Here is a 20,818-nt window from a genome sequence, read left to right as displayed (position 1 = left end):
AAGTATTAAGATTGTCCCTCCTCTCTGATGAGGTATTAAGGGTCTCCCTCCTCTCTCATGAGCTATTAAGGGTGTCCTTCCTCTCTCATGAGGTATTAAGGGTGTCCCTCCTCTCTGATGAGGTATTAAGGGTCTCCCTCCTCTCTCATGAGGTATTAAGGGTGTCTCTCCTCTCTCATGAGGTATGATAGTGGCCCAGGAGTACATCCCAGAGTAGGGACGATTTCAAGGAGCAACGGGAGGAGTTGTATCAGGGAGACAGGGGCTCATTTAAACATCCTTGACCACATAGATCCATGGTGCCCAGAGGAGCAGAACCCATAGATCTGACACACCTTCAGCATGTTATTTTCAACTTTTAGCAAGTCCTAATGTGATCACGTTTGTCATATGTAACCCTCTGAAATCATTACAGCCACAAGATTATTTAACTGCTCCCAGTTCCTCTGTCTGCTAACACTTTAAGGATAAACCCAACCCACTTAATAACTGCATGCTGACAAAAAATGTCTGCATATGTTTGGACACACTCTGGGAAAAATCTGTGTGTCTGTGATTCTTTAAATGCTAAAGAATGTTTTGGAGAAGAGATTTAGGGTAAAGTCAGATTTAAAACACTGAGCAACTGAGAAGGAAAAAATGGCTCCCAGAGTCTGTAAGGCCTTTAATAGAGTTCATAAAACCAACAAAATACAACAATGTCTCTGTTGGTTTAAAGGATCTGGATCATCCAAGGTTTCAAAGCCCCTTTTTGGATATTTTGATTTTTCCTCCTTAAATGAGTGAGATCCCTCACAATGTGATCAGGCTGATTCAAACAGTTGCACTGCAACACATTAAAGCTCTCATAACTGAAACCTGCATACTTGTGCCGTCAATCAGCTGACTGTTTTGGTGCATCCATAGGAGATGGCTTATGGCTGTTCCACTTCAAGTTTCTGACAGACTAAATAAAAGCCTTTTTGTCAGCAGTGGAAATGTTTCCCCCTACTTGCTGTTCGCATTTCCCCTTCAACCAGAGCAGCAGAAACTTCATTCAGCATGACTCTCCTTACTAGGGGCCCCACTGCAGTAAAGGCCTGCAGGATGTGTTTGGCTGGTCAGCGCCACTCTCACAGCAACCTGACTCGTGGAGATAGCAAAAGCAGCTTCTATATTATCTAGGTGCCTTAAAGAAGACACCAAGGGCTGATACGCACCTGAGTACCTGAGAGAGAAAGAGAAGGAGAGAGGGAGAATGAAGGAGAGAGGGAGAGGAGGAGATGAGAGAGCAGAAGTGAGGGGGAAGGTCTGTACGACTGAGCTGAGGTCGATGGCCAGCGGTGGAGGAAATGTGCAGTGAATTTCCCTAATGGCAGCACTATTACGGGAGCTCTTTATTTTGACCTAGTTGCCTGTGCTGGATCAGGAGACGAGGGCGGATACGTTCACCTCTGAACTGGGCTGAAGGGTGAAGTTACTGTGATTAAAGTTTGGAGAGGAATCTGAAGGACGAGGTGAGACGAGCTGTTTGAGAATGCCTTCTTACCTTAGTGCTGTCCCAGCCTTGTGTCTTCATCTGGGTGTGGATGAGCTCATAAGACGGCTCCATGGCGTCTGTGACTGGTTTGCGATAGCCAGGAATAACATTGTACAGCTGAAAACCAAATGTGACCAACCAGCTGTTCACATCTGCAACAGCAGAACAGAAAGGACAGTGAGTGTAGAGGCTGTACGGCCACTGACTCTCCGGTAATCTCTCCAGACTGGGGACGTCTACATGGTCTGCCTGCACCACAGAGCATGAGCCATAAAACTATGCAGATACACTTCAGGTGACTCCCTCTATAACATGAGCTCTCTTCACACACGACAATAAAAACTTGACTAGTTTGTGACACCAATATAAATATGATTAATACTGCAGAGGCTCCAGCATTTCTAAACAAAGATGACAATTCAGGCAAACTGAACTCATCAAACTTTCATCAACTACCTCAGAAAGTCACGTGACATTTCAGGTCTGGCTCACAGCCTGTGCTCAATTGCAGTAGACATTTTATTCTTTCTCCTGAGATGAAAGTCTCACCATTTCCATTAACAGAAAATTGTTTATTTAGATTTGTTTACAAAGGTCACAAACGCTTTCAAATTGTAAGACAGAATGAGAATGAACCTTGACCAGAATCAAATGGACTTTTTCGTGATTTCTCCCACTCCATCAAATACATTTGTCATGGACAATAAAATCACTGCTATAACAATACAAGGCAGAGTGTAGCTTTATTCTTGTAGGTCTCGTGATAAGTCTCCTTAATAAAGACTGGGAAAGAATAAGGGAACGGCCTCACATGAATCAAAGGCTACAATGGAATATCAACACTATCAATCAGGCTGAAGATTAGAACCTGCTCTTGTGTACCCAAATATACAAGAGTCCTTTTAGCATTCCCTCTTCTGCACCACTTTTAATGATATAGTTTCAGGTTTCGTGGCTAGCTGAGCGCTAAATGTGCTAGTATGCAACACACAGCACACACAGAGTGGGAGGGTTAAACCAAGTGAGAGACATACACACTGGTTTAATATTCTTTCCACATATCCACATTTTTAACATACAATTTAAACAAAAGCACTAAAGAGAAGGAAAAGCTCAGGGCCATGTTCCAATATGAGCCAAGTTACTCATGGTCACTGTTCTTAGTCATTCACTTCCCTGTGGCAGAAGGACATAAACTTAAGACTTTCATTTCAGCCAGAATCAGGTTGTTTACACCACTGGCCCACACCTCACACAGGCTGAATATATTTTGTCTTCTTCCAATAAAACTGTTTCCAAGCAAAGAGAAGCTGATTTAAGAGTCCCTGGTTGTGGCTGCCATGGTCCCCACTGTGCACGCTGCTGTTTACCTTTGTCATGTACTGAGACAACAAACATGCATCTTGCAATATTTGATGGGCTTTGAATACGGCGGTAAGAGTTAGGGTTTTAACCTGAACCCGAACCAGAACCTGAACCCACCCCAGTTCCCAGGGAACTCATTGAATACAAGACAGCAGACATTGAGACCTGGACAACACCCTTAAAAACAGCCACCCTGAAAAACAACAGCCTGAAAAACAACCACCCTTAAAAACAACCACCCTGAAAAATAAACCCCTGAAAAGCAACCACCCTGAAAAATAACTACCCTTCTTCTTGAAGGAAGGCTAAAAACTGTAAAGTTAAAAGTTCATACACAGTGTTCCATCATTCCTGTTCCATCATTTATTGTTTGTGGTTTTGTCTTCCTTATTGTAGTCATTAAGTAGCTTTAATTTGCAAATATATATTTGACTGTTTGTTTGTTCAGTTGTTTGTTTCAATTAAGGCATTAGGAGGTTTTAAAACTAAAAGGCCTGTAATAAATAATCAAATAAAATCAAGAAGCAAACAAAAAGATGTCAACAGCAAATCCAAAGTGAAAGTAGGTGAATATCCACTCACCTGTCATGTAGCACTTAGTCTCTTGACTGTTGCTCAGGGGGTTGTTGTTCTTGAACATGTAGAGGTTGAAAGGCACAATGTTGTTACTGTTCAGTTGTTTCCAGATGTCGTGGTCAGGAGTGGTCCAGCGGCCAGCCAGGACGTCGTAGTCCCTGCGGCCCATGTGTACCAGCTTTGTGAGGGGTTCATAGAGGCCACCCTGGTAGCCCACCACCAGTTGGAAGCTGGGGTTGGAGTCCTGGTAGACCTCCCCAAAGGCTGTATGAAGAATCTGTTTAATCATGAGGCCTGAACCACTGAACACAGCCAGCGGTGTGCCGATATTGTCACAGGCCACATAGAACTCATCCCCACTGCTCAGCTCCATGGCAAACAGGTGGCCCTGCAGGTCATAGTAGAGGGAGGTGATCTCAGAGCTGGAGTGGTTGTACATGTGGGTGACTCTGGTGGGGCTAGAGAGGTCGGCGTAGAAGAACTGCAGATGGTGACCAGGACTGCTCCGGCTGGACACCCTGCGTCCAAGGCCGTCGTAGCGGTACGCCACGCTCCACCCGCCCACCTTACTGTAGGCTCGGACTAGCAGGCCGGCAGAATTGTACTCAAAGAAGTCGTTGCCTCTTTGTCTGAGGAAGCCATCTTCATCCAGCCTGTACTGAACATCTCCTAGTCGTGTGATGCGGTCCCGGACATCGTAGCGTAGTGGCGTGAGCCGGGCACTGCTGCCTCGGCTCAGGAGGTGCAAGTTGCCATTCAGGTCATAGCTGTAGCGCCATAAGGGCTTATCGTTCATGGACACCACCTGGAGCTGGCTGTCGGCGTCGTACTCGTACGTGTACCGTGTGGTGTTAGCATAAGGACCCACCTTCAACTCCTTGGCTATCACTCGGCCCATGCTGTCATACTGAACCATCATCCAGTACATGAGCGAACGGAAGATCTCATATTGTACCTCCTTCACACGGCCGTAGGCGTCAAAGTGTTTTGTGTGGGTCATGACAGCAGTTGTTAGGATCTGGTTGATGTCATAGTAGATGACCCCAAACTTGCCAAACTGCTCCGTCTTGCCGGATACGTCGTCATAGCGGTACAGGTCGATAGGCAATGGTGTCTCGTTAATGACGGCCTGCATGCTGGTGACCCGGAAGCTATTGTCATAGTTGTAGTCGAAGCGGGCGTTGACCATCCCTTCCTCGCTGAAGCGAAAGATCTGCCTGTCAATGAGTGGGCCGATCTGCCGGTACCGGATGGTGCAGGTGAAGCCCTCACTCTGCAGGGCTACTGTCTTCAGTATGCCGGCTGCCTCGTCGTACGAGAAAGTGACGTGTGTGGTGTCGTACAGAATCTCAAGCAGGCGGGAGAGCTTGCCGTATTTATAAATTACCCTGCGTCCTGTGCTCTGGTAGAGAGTCTGCAGAAGCAGGCCATCTTCACTGTAGTCCTGCAGCATGGTGGCATTGCCCTCAGGGGGTTGGTATGTGTTTCTATAGTAACCAATGGAGCGTGTGGTCTCCAGGGTATGCCGGGCCACATTGGGCATGGTGACAGATGAGAGGCGGTCATTCTTGTCAAACTCAAAGATGTACTGCCGCTGGCTGTATAGCATCAGCACCATGGACTGCCAGGAGAAGAATGAGGAAATGACACTGTGCTTTAGTCAGGGAAGCATGGTCAAATGCAGAACATTTCGGAAAACTGCCTGCAATTGTTAAAGTGTTAAATGTTAAGTTCTCTACCCAATGAAAATGAAGGTCAAAACAAGCCCAAGAGTCCCATTACACCACATGACTAACTGCACAACAAACCATGGGCTGTCACACACTCACTTCAGGGGGTATAAAATTTATAAATTACTTGACAGTAAAGTGCAACACAGGCCAAAATTTCTCATTAAAAGGTAATGAATCCCTTGGCAATGCCGCCCTCTGACCCTGTAACAGCACAATGTAGCTAATATGGAGGTTGAGGGGTCAATGTCCTGGAGTGTATATTTTTTCATTTTCACTTAAAACACCCCATCAAAGCAGCTGTATTAGGGACATTCACCTAAATGAATCTAAGGGGTTGTGGTAGCTCAGTGGTTAAGGTCCTTGACTAATAATCTGAAGGCTGGCAGTTCAAGTCCCACCACTGCCAAGTTGCCACTGTTGGGTCCCTGGGCAAGATCTTCAATTACTCAAGTTATGTTAACTGTGAGTTGCTTTGGAGATAAATGTGTGGAAGGTTTTTCTTCAAGTCTTACCACAGAAGGAGTATAAGCATTCTAACATTGTTAACAGGATGCACAATTGACACTTTCAAATGAAAAGTAAAATCACAGGTTTGCATTTTGACTCAAGATCTCTAATTAGCGAGAAAGTGACATTTTATTCCTAACAAGATTCTATTTTGGGCTTAACTCTCCTGTCAAGCTGTTGACAATAACAGTGCATACTGTGAGCAGAGTGCATCAAATAGCCTTAGCTGCTGCATGCAGACGATTGATAACATGACACAAAGCCCCAGAACTGAAAGGGGTTTAAAAAAGTATTCAATATTCAACATGCTAATTTTCTTTATGCAGTTCTAGAGTCCAAAATTGTTTACCTTCTCGAGGTAGGTGTAGCTCCATGACTTTCCATCTGCAAATATATGTGAAGTGATTCTTCCATTTTGGTCATATTCCATTCGAACTGACATGGTGCCCCTTTGGATGCCAGCCACATGCCCACCAGGGTTGTAGGTGACGTTGACCCCATTCAGGCGGCTGCTCGGAGCCCACAGCGTGGGTCTGCCCGCGTGGTCGTAGTGGATTCTTAGCGTGAATTTCCTGTGGTCATCGTACACTTTCTCTGTTCGGGTAATGCGGTCAAAGTCCATGGACAACAGATTTCTGTTATGGACCTACCAAAGAGAAACAGAAGATTAATTTAAAAATGTGTTGGTGACAAATAACAGAGAGCCTCCTAATTCAGCATCTGGAGTGAGGTAGTCATCGGAGAAGTCTAGATCACATCTGGAGTGAGGTACTCATCTGAGAAGTCTAGATCACATCTGGAGTGAGGTACTCATCGGAGAAGTCTAGATCACATCTGGAGTGAAACGGCTACAGGGTCCATAGAGCACAGAGGCGACACTGTATAATAGTATTATTATATAGATTCATTTCCATATTTATTTAATTGGTTCACTTCAGGCAGGAGGACTTGGTGGGAGTCAACCTCTCAGAGTGAGAAAAACAGATGATCACTGATCATTAATAACGATTGCCATGCCTTTAAGAAAAGAAAAGTCTTTCATTTGAGACTTTGGGGAAGGTCGTGGTACTGCTGAGATGAAGACGCAGACACAGACTCACTGTAGGACTGGAATGACCTCTACAGAGCAGCAGCTCTTGTCTAATGGGTTAGAGCTTCCTGACCTGCCATATGCTGAGATCAGAGGTCAGAGCCACCAGCATGGGGCCTTTAATCCACAGGGCATATGTGGGTCAGTGCAGACAGAGAAAAACAGAGGGTAAAATAAGTCCTAGTAAGAGTGTGCCTGCCAACTATGGCGGGTTCCAACATCACGTTGTACTAGTGTGAGGCAGAAGCAAAGCAGAGCCACATTTAATCCAAACCAAGGAGATTAACAAAGCATCATCCCAACACATTTAACCTAAACTGTGTAGATTTATAGGGTTGGAGACTTAGAATACCAACGCATCTAAACTATGATCCCGCCGAAGCTCGGGATCTTCACAGGTTAGTCAGCAGAATACATCACGCTAGTTTTGCTGAATATCATCTGATTTAATTCAAACTCCAGTATTTCCTGTGATGTCCTTTTAGTGGTACAGCACAACATGTTTCAAATACTGTACCTGTAACACTACTACATATCTGCCTGAATCCTCACTGGCAGTAATTCTACTGCTGTAATTATTCTGCTTTTAATCAATATGCTTTTTAATCATTTTGCCTCCTCTGTCCTCGGTGTCATGTCTCTGATCACTGCGGGCGTGTGAGCACCAGCCTAGCAGGCCGATCCCCCTGGCTTAACCAGAGCTGGAGAGCTTTGTGCGCTGCTGTTGGCTGCAATCCAGTGGCACTGAAGGATGCAAACAAAAGTCTCACTTCTCACAAGCATGCTGGAGACTCTGTGAACGGACAATTACTTCACATCATTTAATGTCACTAACACCTAATTTGAGAGGATTATCTGACATTAAAATCAAGAAGCCCCTGAATAGGAGAATTCCCATCAGAGGAGGCAGCGTGAAGAAGACGCATGCCGTGGTGTAAGTAGGCAGTGTCCTGTCGCTCTCCACTTCATAAGCTGCTTATCCTCCAAGAAAGACTGAAACCAGTCTGAGCCCGAGCACACGGCCTTGGAATTAGCTTTATGCAATATTGCATCATGTGATTTCCCCAAAACATGCATCATTGTTGGACGTCCACACAGCTGTGAGATCAACACTTTGGGAAGGTGAACAGTCTGCCTTTTCCCCTCCATGGGCAGATTCATTCTTTGGGCTAGAAGCTTGGACACCCACGCCAGGCTTCGGATCAACAGAGACCCAACGGGCTGGAAAAAAAAAACCTCTTTTTGGCAGGGAGATCGAGGGCCCTGGAGAACAGAAACGCACTGAAGAGGAATGAAGAGGAATGTTTTACATCTGACATTCCATTAAACAGACCTGGTGTAGGAAAAGCATTGGTCTTTGAGAAGTGCAGGGCTTTGGAAAAAAGGCTTCAAAAGATGAGAAATGCGACGGAAAAAGACGTGATTAAAATACTTCTGCATTCACAAGACCTGAACAAGCATTCCACCAATCAGAAAAAGGTCATTATCACACACTCTAAAAAAAACAAAACAATCTTGACATGAGAAATTTGCATCAGTCAATATCAATAACGAAATTTCTCTTTGACACTCAAAATTCCGACAAATATGCAATTGCCTGTCTTGTTAAACATTGGTTCACTTTTTCATGTTAAAAATCAGTTCACATTTTTGTTTTTTGTTAAAAAAAGTAGTTTCACAATTTTTGTTTTGCATATCCAATATTAGCTCACGCCTGTGTGTTCCTTTCCAAACACAACCCCACGTTTCTCTCATAAGACCTGTAATCTTATTTGTTCAGTGCGATTTTCTGCTTCCTTGAGCAAACACACATTCGTCTGGAGGCAGTACAGGACACTGTTAGGACAAACACACACCAAAAAATCCAAAGGACTATCTGTTCAGATTTTGTGTCCGAAACCCGCAGGGCTTTAGGAGCCTCCCACAGTGCACAGGAGAGAGGAAATTTCCCCCATAACACAAAAAGCCCTGGGGCAGATAGCTGGCTGCGTTGCCATGGGGAGAAGCAGAACTGCCATACCCTGGCAGCATAAGTCATGAGCTCTCCTATTGGTACCAAGTTACCGTGACAACAGCCACGCGACACTGTTGCAGAGGCAATGCTGGGGCTGCTCCCAAACCTCTATTTAGACATTTGGCATATAGAGTGTGTGTGGGGGTGTGGGTGTGCGTGTGTATGGATGTATGTGTGAATGTGTGTACTGAGTGTGTGTGAGTGTCTGTGTGTACTGCTAACAAATGTTAAACCAGACTGAAAAGCAGAAATGCACACAACAAGAGGTGTACACAAAGAACGTCTCTGTATCTGCCTAACCCCTAAACCTAACCCCTACAGATGGAGGGGTCAGTGTGTTACAGATATACTGGGTTCCATTCAGGTGTCATTGCTGATCTGGCTCTGTGGCTCAAAAAGTAGGATGCCACAGATGGACAGACTAACGGATGACACACACACACATTAGCACACCTCCGCAAGACTGCTGGGTATGAATCAGTGAACCATACACTGTGTCATCATAAAAACAGGTTTTATACGTATGTGGTGTGCTCTTCAATAACATACACCCGTGCTAAAATGAGGCCAGAGACATTATAATCAATTAGAATCTATTATAATCAATTATGCCACAACAGCAGCTTTGGTGCTGTGAGATTCTTAGAGATTCAGAACTGTACCTGTAAAAGATTTACCTGACAAAAAGTATTATGTAAAGGTGTGATGTAAGGGTGTGATGTAATTCAACCTAACCTATCAGCTGCATCTATAACGTAGGGCTGATTGTCATGGAAACATAACTTTGACAACCTGAGAAAAGAACAGAAAACACCTGAGAAAAAGATGGAAAAAACACCTGAGAAAAGTACGGAGAAAACACGAACCACAAATATGAAGCGTACGCGCAGTTGTTGCAGGCTCTGGTAAATTGTTTAAGCAGGCAATGACATTTATAGGACACTTATTTGTGCAAAATGCTTTCTTGATTATGATCATTTTTTAATCAAACTAAATCCAAATAATTCTTTTTTTTCAGAGCTGGAGGTACTCTTGCAGAAGGAGGAACTTGTGTTTATGTTAGCATACTTTACAGACAAGTCTGATGGCTGGAAAGATCCAGCATTGCTTTGTACTGTCTCAGACTAACACTACATCACTACATAAAGGCCGCTTTGCTAAGATATGTTCTTATGTCTGTCTCTATCTTCCTCATCTTAAGACAATACATTCATACTGACACAAATTTCATGTTTATTGAAGTCAGAAGTTGCCTATAGTTGTCTTCATTATAAGAGTCAAAAGTTTGTCCATGTTAAACAAGTTAAACTAATATTACGCGATAATCAATCATGGACTACAGATGCAGTATGCAGAGAAGTGCTTAAAAATACCTTTAAGATTTCTGTTACATTAATATCTGTCTGTGGGCATGTCTGTGTGTGGGCGTGTCTACGCAAGTGAGGGCATATGTGTGTGGGTGTGTCTGTGTAAGTGAGCATGCCTGTGTGTGGGCGTGTCTGTATAAGTGAGCTCGTCTGTGTGTGGGTGTGTTTACGCAAGTGAGGGCATCTGTGAGTGGGCGTGTCTGTGTAAGTGAGCATGCCTGTGTGGGCGTGTCTACGCAAGTGAGCGCATCTGTGAGTGGGAGTGTGTGTGTAAGTGAGCGCGTCTGTGTAAGTGAGCGTCCCTGTGTGTGGGTGTGTCTAAGTGAGCGCGTCTGTGTGTGGGCGTGTGTGTAAGTGAGCACATCTGTGTAAGTGAGCGCGTCTGTGTAAGTGAGCGCGTCTGTGTAAGTGAGCGCGTCTGTGTGTGGGTGTGTCTGTGTAAATGAGCACATCTGTGTAAGTGAGCGCGTCTGTGTGTGGGCGTGTGTGTAAGTGAGCACATCTGTGTAAGTGAGCGCGTCTGTGTAAGTGAGCGCGTCTGTGTGTGGGCGTGTCTGTGTAAGTAGGCGTGTCTGTAAGTGAGCGCGTGTGTAAGTGAGCGCGTGTGTAAGTGAGCACATCTGTGTAAGTGAGCGCGCCTGTGTAAGTGAGGGCATGTCTGTGTAAGTGAGGGCGTGTCTGTGTAAGTGAGCGCGTCTGTGTAAGTGAGCGCGTCTGTGTAAGTAGGCGTGTCTGTAAGTGAGCGTGTCTGTAAGTGAGCGTGTCTGTGTGGGCGTGTGTGTAAGTGAGCGCGTCTGTGTAAGTGGGCGTGTCTGTGTAAGTGGGCGTGTCTGTAAGTGAGCGTGTCTGTAAGTGAGCGTGTCTGTGTGGGCGTGTCTGTAAGTGGGCGTGTCTGTGTAAGTGGGCGTGTCTGTGTAAGTGGGCGTGTCTGTGTAAGTGGGCGTGTCTGTGTAAGTGGGTGTGTCTGTGCAAGTGGGCGTGTCTGTGTGTGGGCGTGTCTCACCCTCAGCCGACGTCCGTACAGCGTTACTTGTCCCCGCGCCTGTTCTTTGCGCTGTCTCCACTCCACTAGGTTGAGGCCATTGTCAATGGGCAGAGTGACGTTCCTCTTACTGACTGTGGGGTTCACGGTGCCCGACAGCAGGTGTGGCTCCGTGTGCAGAGACACTTCCATTCCATTGGCCAGCACCAATTGCAACGAGCCATCCAGTCCAATGTAGTAACTGTTCTTTACCTGATCTGGGATGGGCAAAGAGAGGCAAGACTTACTGCAGGAGAGGGGAGGGAACACACAGGGATTAATCTGCAAGTCTCTGTCACTTCCCAGGGTTGGGGTGGTCTATCTGCACATTTCAGGGGTAGAGAGGAAAAAGGGAAGAGAGAGAGAGAGAGAGATAGAGAGAGAGATGGACAGAAAGAGAGTGAGAGAGAGATGGAGGGTGACAGGGGAAAGAGAAGAAATAAATTGGGAAAATAACAAGGAAAAGAAAGAAAGAAAAAGAAAGAAATATAGTACAGCAGTAGCATGACAGCTTGTGTGTGCAGGCGTGAGTCAGCACTTTCACAAGGCCACCGCGAAGAAAGCTCATTAATGGCCGCTGTGAATTAATGACTCATCAAGAGCGCCGTAAATTACGCTTCAGTACTCGACCCAACCAGAAACGTGCAGGTGGCTTTGCCTTCCCATGTGAAAACAGGCTTCAAATGTAAACGAAGAGTCACAATTAGGTTATTTAAATTTAACACCTTAAAAAGAGAAATTAAAGGGGTGAGGACCACTTATGTGCAGCTGAAACAGTTCTAATGGCCTTTTTCCTTCTGAGAACCCTGTACGACCCCTGGAGTAGAGACTGTGTAGACTGAAACCGCTAAAACTCATCAACATTACTACCACCTCACACACACATACACATCTGCACACACCTGCAAACACTGCCCTACCCACTCACACTCTCACTGAGACTGTCACTAAATACCACTAGGTCAGAGCCTTTGGGAAATGTTGATCTGACTGATTCAATCAGAGCCAAAATGGGGGAACCAAAATGGTGTCAATTTACCAAGCAGGCAAGAGAGGATTAATTTGAGTGGATTAATTAGCAGAGTGTCAGGCTCTGTGCCTCCTTCTCTCTGTCTGTCTTGGCAGCAGATGTCAAGCACATGGTCAGCATTCTACACAACAGTTAGCTCCACCCAGTGTGATAACAGCTCCACCCAGTTTGATGACAGCTCCACCCAGAGTGATAACAGCTCCACCCAGTGTGATAACAGCTCCACCTAGTCTGATGACAGCTACCCAGTGTCATAACAGCTCCACCCAGTATGATAACAGCTCCACCTAGTCTGATGACAGCTACCCAGTGTCATAACAGCTCCACCCAGTCTGATGACAGCTCCACCCAGTGTGAATACATCTCCACCCAGTATGATAACAGCTCCACCTAGTCTGATGACAGCTCCACCCAATGTAATGACAGCTACCTAGTGTGATAACAGCTCCACCCAGTCTGATGACAGCTCCACCCAGTGTGATGACAGCTACCCATTGTGCTAACAGCTCTACCCATTGTGCTAACAGCTCCTCCCAATGTGAAGACATCTCCACCCACTATGATAACAGCTCTACCTAGTCTGATGACAGCTACCCAGTGTGATAAGAGCTCCACCCAGTCTGATGACAGCTCCACCCAGTGTGATGACAGCTACCTAGTGTGATAACTAATCTCCTCATACACACATACGCATGCACACACACAATCACAAACACCCCCACACACACAATATAGACATGCGCTCTTTTAACGTGCAGCTTATATGCAGCTGTCAGCAGGCCAAAGGAAACCTTGAGGGATAGTGTAGCTCAACCCCAGCAGACATTAGAGCTCTGGGTGTAGATCAACCCCAGCAGGCTCTGGCCTGTTTGGAGAGCACTCTCAGATCTCCTGAGGAGCACACACACCAGGCCTCCGCTGTTTGAAGTCAGCGCATGGAGACATTTCTGACCATGTCACCAGACTCAGGACTTTCTAAAGTAATTTAACTGTTCAAAATCAGTTCCTGAGTAACACAATTCAAGAATTCAATAATCCCTGCTGTGATGCGCTTTAATAACTGTATATCTCCAAAAATCTGCAAATGAATATTATAAACAGTGTACATGATATGATATTACATTCTGAGCAGGATTTTGGAGGAATTTGACTCATTTGAATGTTGGGATAAGACTGAGGCACTAACCCTGCATGAGAGTGTAGAATGTTCCAGAGGCCGACAGGTTGGTGGTCACAGTGATGTCCTCCCTGTTAGAGCCCTCAGCCTGCACCCGTACTGCACCGTCAGAGTCAGTCCTGTAACTGCTCACTCTGCCTGTAGGGTAGGTCACGTTTGTCAGCCGCCCGTAATTGTCATACCTGAGGAGAGAGCAGGAGACAGGTGGAGAGAGAGAGAAGAGAGGGAGAGAGAATAAACCACCTGAAGTTATTTTAGAAAAGCCATGTCTCCACTTCACACCGGGCCCTCTGACCTCTGTTTCTCTGGTTGGCTGTGTCTGTCCCTCACATACCAAACATGCTGATTATATTTTCATTTAATCTCTTTTGTCCAAGCATCAGCCACCACATCTGTACAAACACTCCACAAAGCCTCCAAAACCCCATGACAGTAAACACACCTGTAAACAATAAACACACCTGTAGTCTCAACAGTGACAGCAACAGTCTAGTAAAGCACAACGGACAGTCAGTTCAGACTCATGTAATAAAGGGGACATCTGTGTTTGTCCTCTGCTGCTTTACACACCATGGTGCTCTGTCTTTCTGTGGTGCTCAGACTGTCTGTGGTGTGCTCTCTGTCTGTGGTTCTCTGAGTGTCTGTGGTGTGATATTACTATGATAAACTGTGGGGATGCAGCATGCTGGTTGCATTACACAGATCAATAACAAGGTCCATTCTGACACAGCGGCACATTCTGACTTTGACCCCTCAGGCAGCAAAATAACCTTCAAAGCTAATTATCCAAAATAAAAAAAGTGTCTTTATTCCAAAGACGACTCCCTGCTGCCCATGGGTTAGGAAGTCGGCGTTAAAGCTAATTGCACAGGGAGGGAACGCTTCCTAATGTTAATTATTGTTTTTTTCTCTAATACCTGTTATTGGGCTAATGCACTTCTTATGGCATTTGTTCATTGGATGCAAGGGGATTAAAGTAATGATATGACAACATCAGCCTTTGATTAGATGGAGTGGTGAGGGTGGTAAAAGGTGGAATTGCTATTTTCAGTTTATCTGAACAACGCGAAGAGTATGTTCAGACTGAAATACGGCTGCAGGCCATTTCTCATCCACTTCTGAAGGGATATTTTCTGCTTCTCACTAAATATCTTTGTCATATGTGCTAAACGGAACATGAATGAATGTGGTCATGAACTGAGCTAGATTAGCTGACATCACATATCAAACGTAAAGAAAACAAAGACCAGAAGTGGCAGATGTCCACAGGTGTCCACATGTGTCCACCTTAACTGGTCCATGAGGGAAAGAACTTTCTATATTAGTATGAGGAATCCAGAATGGTGAAGAATTTTCAAAACATAAAACATACAGACATTTTAGCTTGTGCACTGATCTTATCTGGATTATCTGTTCCCATAAGATCCATGACACTCAGGTCCAACACACATGGCTAAAATCTCCCCCAGATTATTATGTAAACTACAGACAAATTGACAACATGAAACTGATTCTCCAGAATATTTTGAATTTTCAAAACTACTTACAATGTTCAAATTTAATTTAGACATACTTCAAGAGGTGGGCGATGAGAACACTTCAGTGAAGTGGTGTAATCCCTCAAACACTAATCCTTAAACCCTCACCCCAACCCTAACCCTTCAAACCGTAATCCTAACCCCTCAAAACCTAATCCTAAACCGTAACGCTAGCCCTAACCCCTCAAACCGTAATCCGAAACCGTAACGCTAGCCCTAACCCCCTCAAACCCTAATCCTAAACCATAACCCTAGACCTAACCTCTCAAACTGTAAACCTAACCCTAACCCCCCAAACCCTAATCCTAAACCATAACCCTAACCCCCCAAACCCTAATCCTAAACCATAACCCTAGACCTAACCCCCCCAAACCCTAATCCTAAACCATAACCCTAGACCTAACCCCCCCAAACCCTAATCCTAAACCATAACCCTAGCCCTAACCCCTCAAACCGTAACCCGATCCCTAACCCCCCCAAACCCAAGCCCTCATCAGGTCAAGTCAGAACAGGCCCAGGGGAGTGTTCTGCACACACTGGATACCTACATGCACTCTTCTACCTCATTATGAACATGAAGACAAGCTCTAGCTCTGCATTTCTGCATTTTCAGTGGGCTAATTGTCTAAGTGAACCTCAGTTCAGGTCAGACTAAGCAAATCTCCTTTCCCCTCTGTGTAAAAGTGAAGTATGAGTAAGTATTTGACAGTTCTCACAGGCTGGTACAGAGGACAGAAATACATCAAAATACAAAACATTCAACAACTATTTGTCCTTGCCTGAGCAAACTTAGATATACACTATGTTGCTTCCATAGAAACAGAACTATTTACCAGGCCTCAATTTCATCTCCGAACCACTATGATCTGTTATCGTAGTCATGGCAACTTCAGCCACAGCGAAACCCCTTGGCAAGGCAGAGCTGGGCTGCAGAATCTGTGACCATCATGGCAGCGCTGGGTGTCAAAGCTGCCCAATGCCGCATTTTATTAGTTAAAGGGTGCATGCATATTTATCACCATTTATCGCCATTTGATAATCTGGTGGACAGAAGTAAATGTTCATGTAACGAGGTGGGTGGAGTGGTGCAGCGTTTAAAACGACCACTGCCACTGTGGCTTAAACAACAGCTGTGCTGTCATCTCCACAAACCTTCCTCACTTAAACCAGAAGAACATAAAAACACAACCACCAGAGTCACCCCACTAAAATAAATATTCCAATTACTAACCAAATACAACTGAATTCATAATTTTTTCGCAGGAAAAAACGATTCTACTGTGAATATTAAATGTGAATCAGACATTATGCATGGAAAATTCTATAACTTAAATAGTCATATCACAATTATCTAAATATTAGGTGTGCAACGATGCACTCTGCTCACAATTCAGGATTCTCGATTCGATTTCTGAAACAATTTTTTTCTTAAGTGTAGAAGCAATGCAAAATCTAAAAAATCTTTAAACAAAAAAGAATCTTTAGTCCCTTGCATTTATAATAAATTAGGAACAGACATTTACAGTTTACTGTAAACAAAATGTAGTTTCACCATATATCAAATAATCAAATGAAAGCATTCCTTTTTAATTTTGAACAACACCAAATACTGTGAAAACATTCAACAGAAATTTTTATTCTACTATAATTAAAAGAAAATACAAAGAAAATGCAGGGAACATTGGTTAACAAGATGCTACTGCATTAAACGCGCTATCAAGTGCGTCCTCTGGTGTTCAAACAATGCGACTGCATGTGATGGTATAATAAGCAGAATGTGACATCATCCATCCACGACGCACCTCATTATATTTCTACACCACGATGAACTGTTACACCCCTGGTAAACAGTAATTATATTCTCACCACAGTGAAAATATGTATATCATAATGATTTCATTTAAAAACATGTTTTTTGCTTGCATTGCCGTTTGTGCACCCTCACTGCCATGATGACCACCACACCGCTGCCTCATGCTCAGGTTTTAAAGGGAATGAGAGGAGTGAATCTGATTGGATAAACTGACTGGCACACCTAACCATGAAAGCAGCAAACAACATTTCTGCCACGCGCACATGTACCTGAGCAGCAGGCTAATGCAGAGTCTACACTCACTACTCTCTACAGTCCACACTGATTACACAGTCTACATTTACTACACAGACTAGTCTACAGACTATACACTTTACAGAATACACAGTCTAGAGTCTATATAGGCTACTGACTACACAATTAACACAACACAGACTATACAAACTATACTATACGCTGTCTATTGTGGATACTGGTAAGTTTAGATTCACCAATAGCTAGTTCTCAGTCACTAAGAAACATAATCCTAACAAAATACTTTCACTGAGGTGTATGTGGGATTACTCACTCATAGAAAGTGGTCCAACCATCTTCATTGCTTTTTGTGGCCAGTAGCCCTGAACTGCCATGATAGGTCACCATCACGAGCTCTTGGTCCTGGGCAGTAACACTTTTGAGGGCATGATTAGTTCCAATGGTGAACCAGAAGGTCTGGCTGTCAGGGGTCTTTATCCAGAGAGGAAGCCCTGTAGCGTCCCGATGAATGAGCACTGCATTCTTGTTCTTGTCTGTGATGGTACTCAAGTCTCCCTCTCCAGAGTAGGTCAAGTTATACAGGTAGTCACCTGTGGTAAGGCTCTGGGTGTAGATGTGGCTGCCATTGGCATCAAACAGGTACAGCTCGTCATCGATCGGCGCGGACACCTCGTACATGCCGAGAGAGTTGAGGTACGGCTTGCTCGGCCGAACGTAGCGGAGCCGTATGTTCCCCAGATCAGCGATGAAGAGCTCGCCGTCCGGACAGACAGCCAGCGAGGACGGCGAGTTAAGCTTAGCATCTTTAGCGTAGCCATCATCACCTGAGTAGCAGTCACAGTTGGCATCGTTCTTACAGTCGCACCCACTGGGGGCACCAGCCACCAGTGAGATCTCCCCGCTGGTGGACACCTGCCGCACACGGTTAACCTTCTTGTCATCGGATTCCGCGATGTAGAGGACACCGCTGTGAGATAGCGCCAAGGCGTTGGCAGATTCCAGAGTGGCATGGACGGCCACCTTGCTGACCAGGAAGTGGTCCAGGCCGGGAACCTGGCAGTGCATGGGCCGCCCCGCCACGATCCTCACCTGGTGGTTCTCAGAGATCTGCAGCACCACATTGTTATCCAGCACATACAAGGAGTTGTCCAGGGGACTTACTATGAGGTCAGTGGGCCATTCCAGACGAACCTGTGAACAAACATGAAAAACAACCACCATTATCCTGAAATTCTAAATGAAACAATCTCTCATTACACACAGCAATATCTGAAAACTGCTATCAGGTCAAATACAACTGCAAAAACACTAATTAAGCCTTCTCTGTTTCTCTGTACTGCCTTTGTGGAGATGATTGTCAGATACTAGTGAGAGAACTCACTAGTAATGCTGGAGCTAACAGAAAGGACAGAAAAGCACCTGGAAACATCTGGCAATGTTTTAGATCCAAGGAGGATGAGGAGGAACAAGAGAGGCTCTAAGCGATCAGAATCAGTGTGAGCAGCAGGAAGCACTGATCACATGGACTGTGGACTCCCGAGCAGAGCTGTAGTCCATCCATCACACCGCCCTGTGCACGTCCTGCATCTGTGCTCCATTATTTGTTATATTACAAAACAAGGCCAGTCAGCCTGGCAGAGGTGAGGTCCTCGGGAGCTGGAGCCAGCCCACACTTATCAAAGGTAGCAGCGTTTACCTCCGAGTCCCTGAATTTGGACTTATTGTTCTGCAGGTAACATAGCAGGCTTTTACAAGTAGAAATGACTTAGCAGTTTAACTGAGCTCGGGGTAATGCTGACATCTCTCTTAGGGGTGGGAAACGAAAGGTCTGACTGCAACAGTGGTACTGCCATAGCAACAGGCTGCTTGATTAAAAGATGCTTTAATGTAGTGAAAGACTACAAACCCCACTGTGCCACAGCGGGGTCTGTTAAAGGAGTCTGTTGATTACATCAAATGGGACACATCCATTTTTCACAGACTAGCGAGAATAAAACAGCCACCCGGCATCTCGCGGTTTGCAGTGCGATTCCTCTCTCACTCTGAGATGACCTGGTACAGATGGAGGGAAGCACCGCAGGTTTTACCTAAACACTCTCAGGATAACTTGGGCACGAGTAGCAATCTCAGGAAAATAACATTAATACCAGCTTCACTGAAAGTGATCACAAATTCCACAACATTGAATGCAGTCACAATATCAACAATCAATCAACTTGGTCAATTTGACAAAGGATTTTTCTCAAATTTATTTTTTGAATGCTTCAAAATGTAAAATACTCTTTTTTCCTAAGACAGAACTCAGACATTACATTTCACATGCTTCTATAGACAGTACAACACCATGACATTGCTTTAAAACTAATTTCCTGATAATGAAGACTCAATCATTTCCAACGTCTGGAAACACATGAGAAAGGTCCCAATGTCAATATTATTATAACCTGACTAGGACCATTTTACATTTTCAGTGTTGTGGGTAGTAATGTGTCACAGATCTTCAAGTCATTATTTCCTGGAAGTACACTGATATATTATTTGTAAATCACTTTGAATGTACAGCATGTTTTTAGATCTGAGGCCTTATGGATTTTTTGTTTGTTTTAGATACATTTGGATTATTTATTTTTGTTTAAAAGTGTCACAGGTCACACTAATGTCATGATAATATTAGGTCCAAATAGCAGAATTCCCCTCTGGGATGGTTATTGTGAATGATTTGGTAATGATACATCCCCTCGACCTAGGCTAAAGCACACAAACTGGTTATTGTGAGTGATTTGGTAATGACATATCCTCTCAGCTACACACACACACACACACACACACACACACACACACACAGACACACACACACACACACACACACACACACAGACACAGACACAGACACACACACACACACACACACACACACACACACAGACGCACACACACACACACACACACACAGACACACACACACACACACACACACACACACACACACACACACACAGACACAGACACCCCTCCCATGCAACTCCCTTTTCCAGTGTGTGTAGATGTGTTAGGAAAGAACCAGCTTTTATGTAATAAATTCCATCACAGCTCTGAGCTCCACACGGCATGGGAAGAGTGGGAAGCTTCCATTCCTTAAAACCTAAATCTTGTCAACAGATCTGGCTAAACATTTTACAAGAATAAGTGTGAGTGTGTGTAAGTGTGCACGTGAAGTAGTGTGTGCACATACTATAGAGTGTAGAGTGTGTACATACATACTATACACAGAGTATGTGAGAGTGTGTGTGTGTGTGTGTACAGATACATACCCAGCCACCCCCAAACACACGCATGGATCTGACCTTGTCCTTAACCAGAAATCTATTTTTGGTGTGTAGATTGGCTCTTTAAGCTTTACTGTCTTAGAGCTGTCAATCACAATTAAATGCACAACATGAGGCAAAGGATCATCTCTATGGTTTAAAGACGTGTGTCACAAGTGCGTCGATCAGTTTCATGTCTTCTCTCTTCAAGTAAAAATACGTTCTAAGAAGCCTTTCCCAAAAAATAGATTTTCTTTTACCGTTTTGTGCACAGTGGGGGTTGCAGTGTGTGTATGAGGTGTTGCTGTTCCATTGCAGACTTAATCACTGCTGAGGCATTTCAGCAGTGATGAATAGAACATAAATAAACAAACTCCTGCGTTTCACACGGCTGCTGGCACTGCACTGCAGTGCTCGTTTCCATACACAGCAGGCTGGGTGGTGTGAGGAGAATACATATGAACACCAACATGGCCAGCAGGTCAGCAACACACACCAGCACATCACG

At 44.7% G+C, this 20,818-nt stretch overlaps 1 protein-coding gene across 9 annotated transcripts in view; it reads right to left on the bottom strand.

Annotated features, from left to right (window-relative positions):
• tenm4 (teneurin transmembrane protein 4) overlaps nt 1–20,818 on the bottom strand; it is a 170,194-nt gene that overhangs the window by 4,861 nt on the left and 144,515 nt on the right. For all 9 annotated transcript variants that reach the window (XM_035534068.1, XM_035534067.1, XM_035534070.1 and 6 more), the window contains 6 exons: nt 17,319–18,196; nt 13,409–13,581; nt 11,175–11,410; nt 6,050–6,346; nt 3,467–5,081; nt 1,529–1,671 (listed from right to left, as the gene is read on the bottom strand). In XM_035534068.1, the coding sequence (XP_035389961.1) occupies nt 1,529–1,671; nt 3,467–5,081; nt 6,050–6,346; nt 11,175–11,410; nt 13,409–13,581; nt 17,319–18,196 (3,342 nt within the window). The remainder of the gene's footprint in view (nt 1–1,528; nt 1,672–3,466; nt 5,082–6,049; nt 6,347–11,174; nt 11,411–13,408; nt 13,582–17,318; nt 18,197–20,818) is intronic.

The sequence above is a fragment of the Electrophorus electricus genome, chromosome 15 (assembly GCF_013358815.1).
Source record: "Electrophorus electricus isolate fEleEle1 chromosome 15, fEleEle1.pri, whole genome shotgun sequence".
Classification (NCBI taxonomy): domain Eukaryota; kingdom Metazoa; phylum Chordata; class Actinopteri; order Gymnotiformes; family Gymnotidae; genus Electrophorus; species Electrophorus electricus.
Note: the sequence above shows the minus strand (reverse complement) of the source record. Positions and strands in the feature narration are given on the sequence as shown.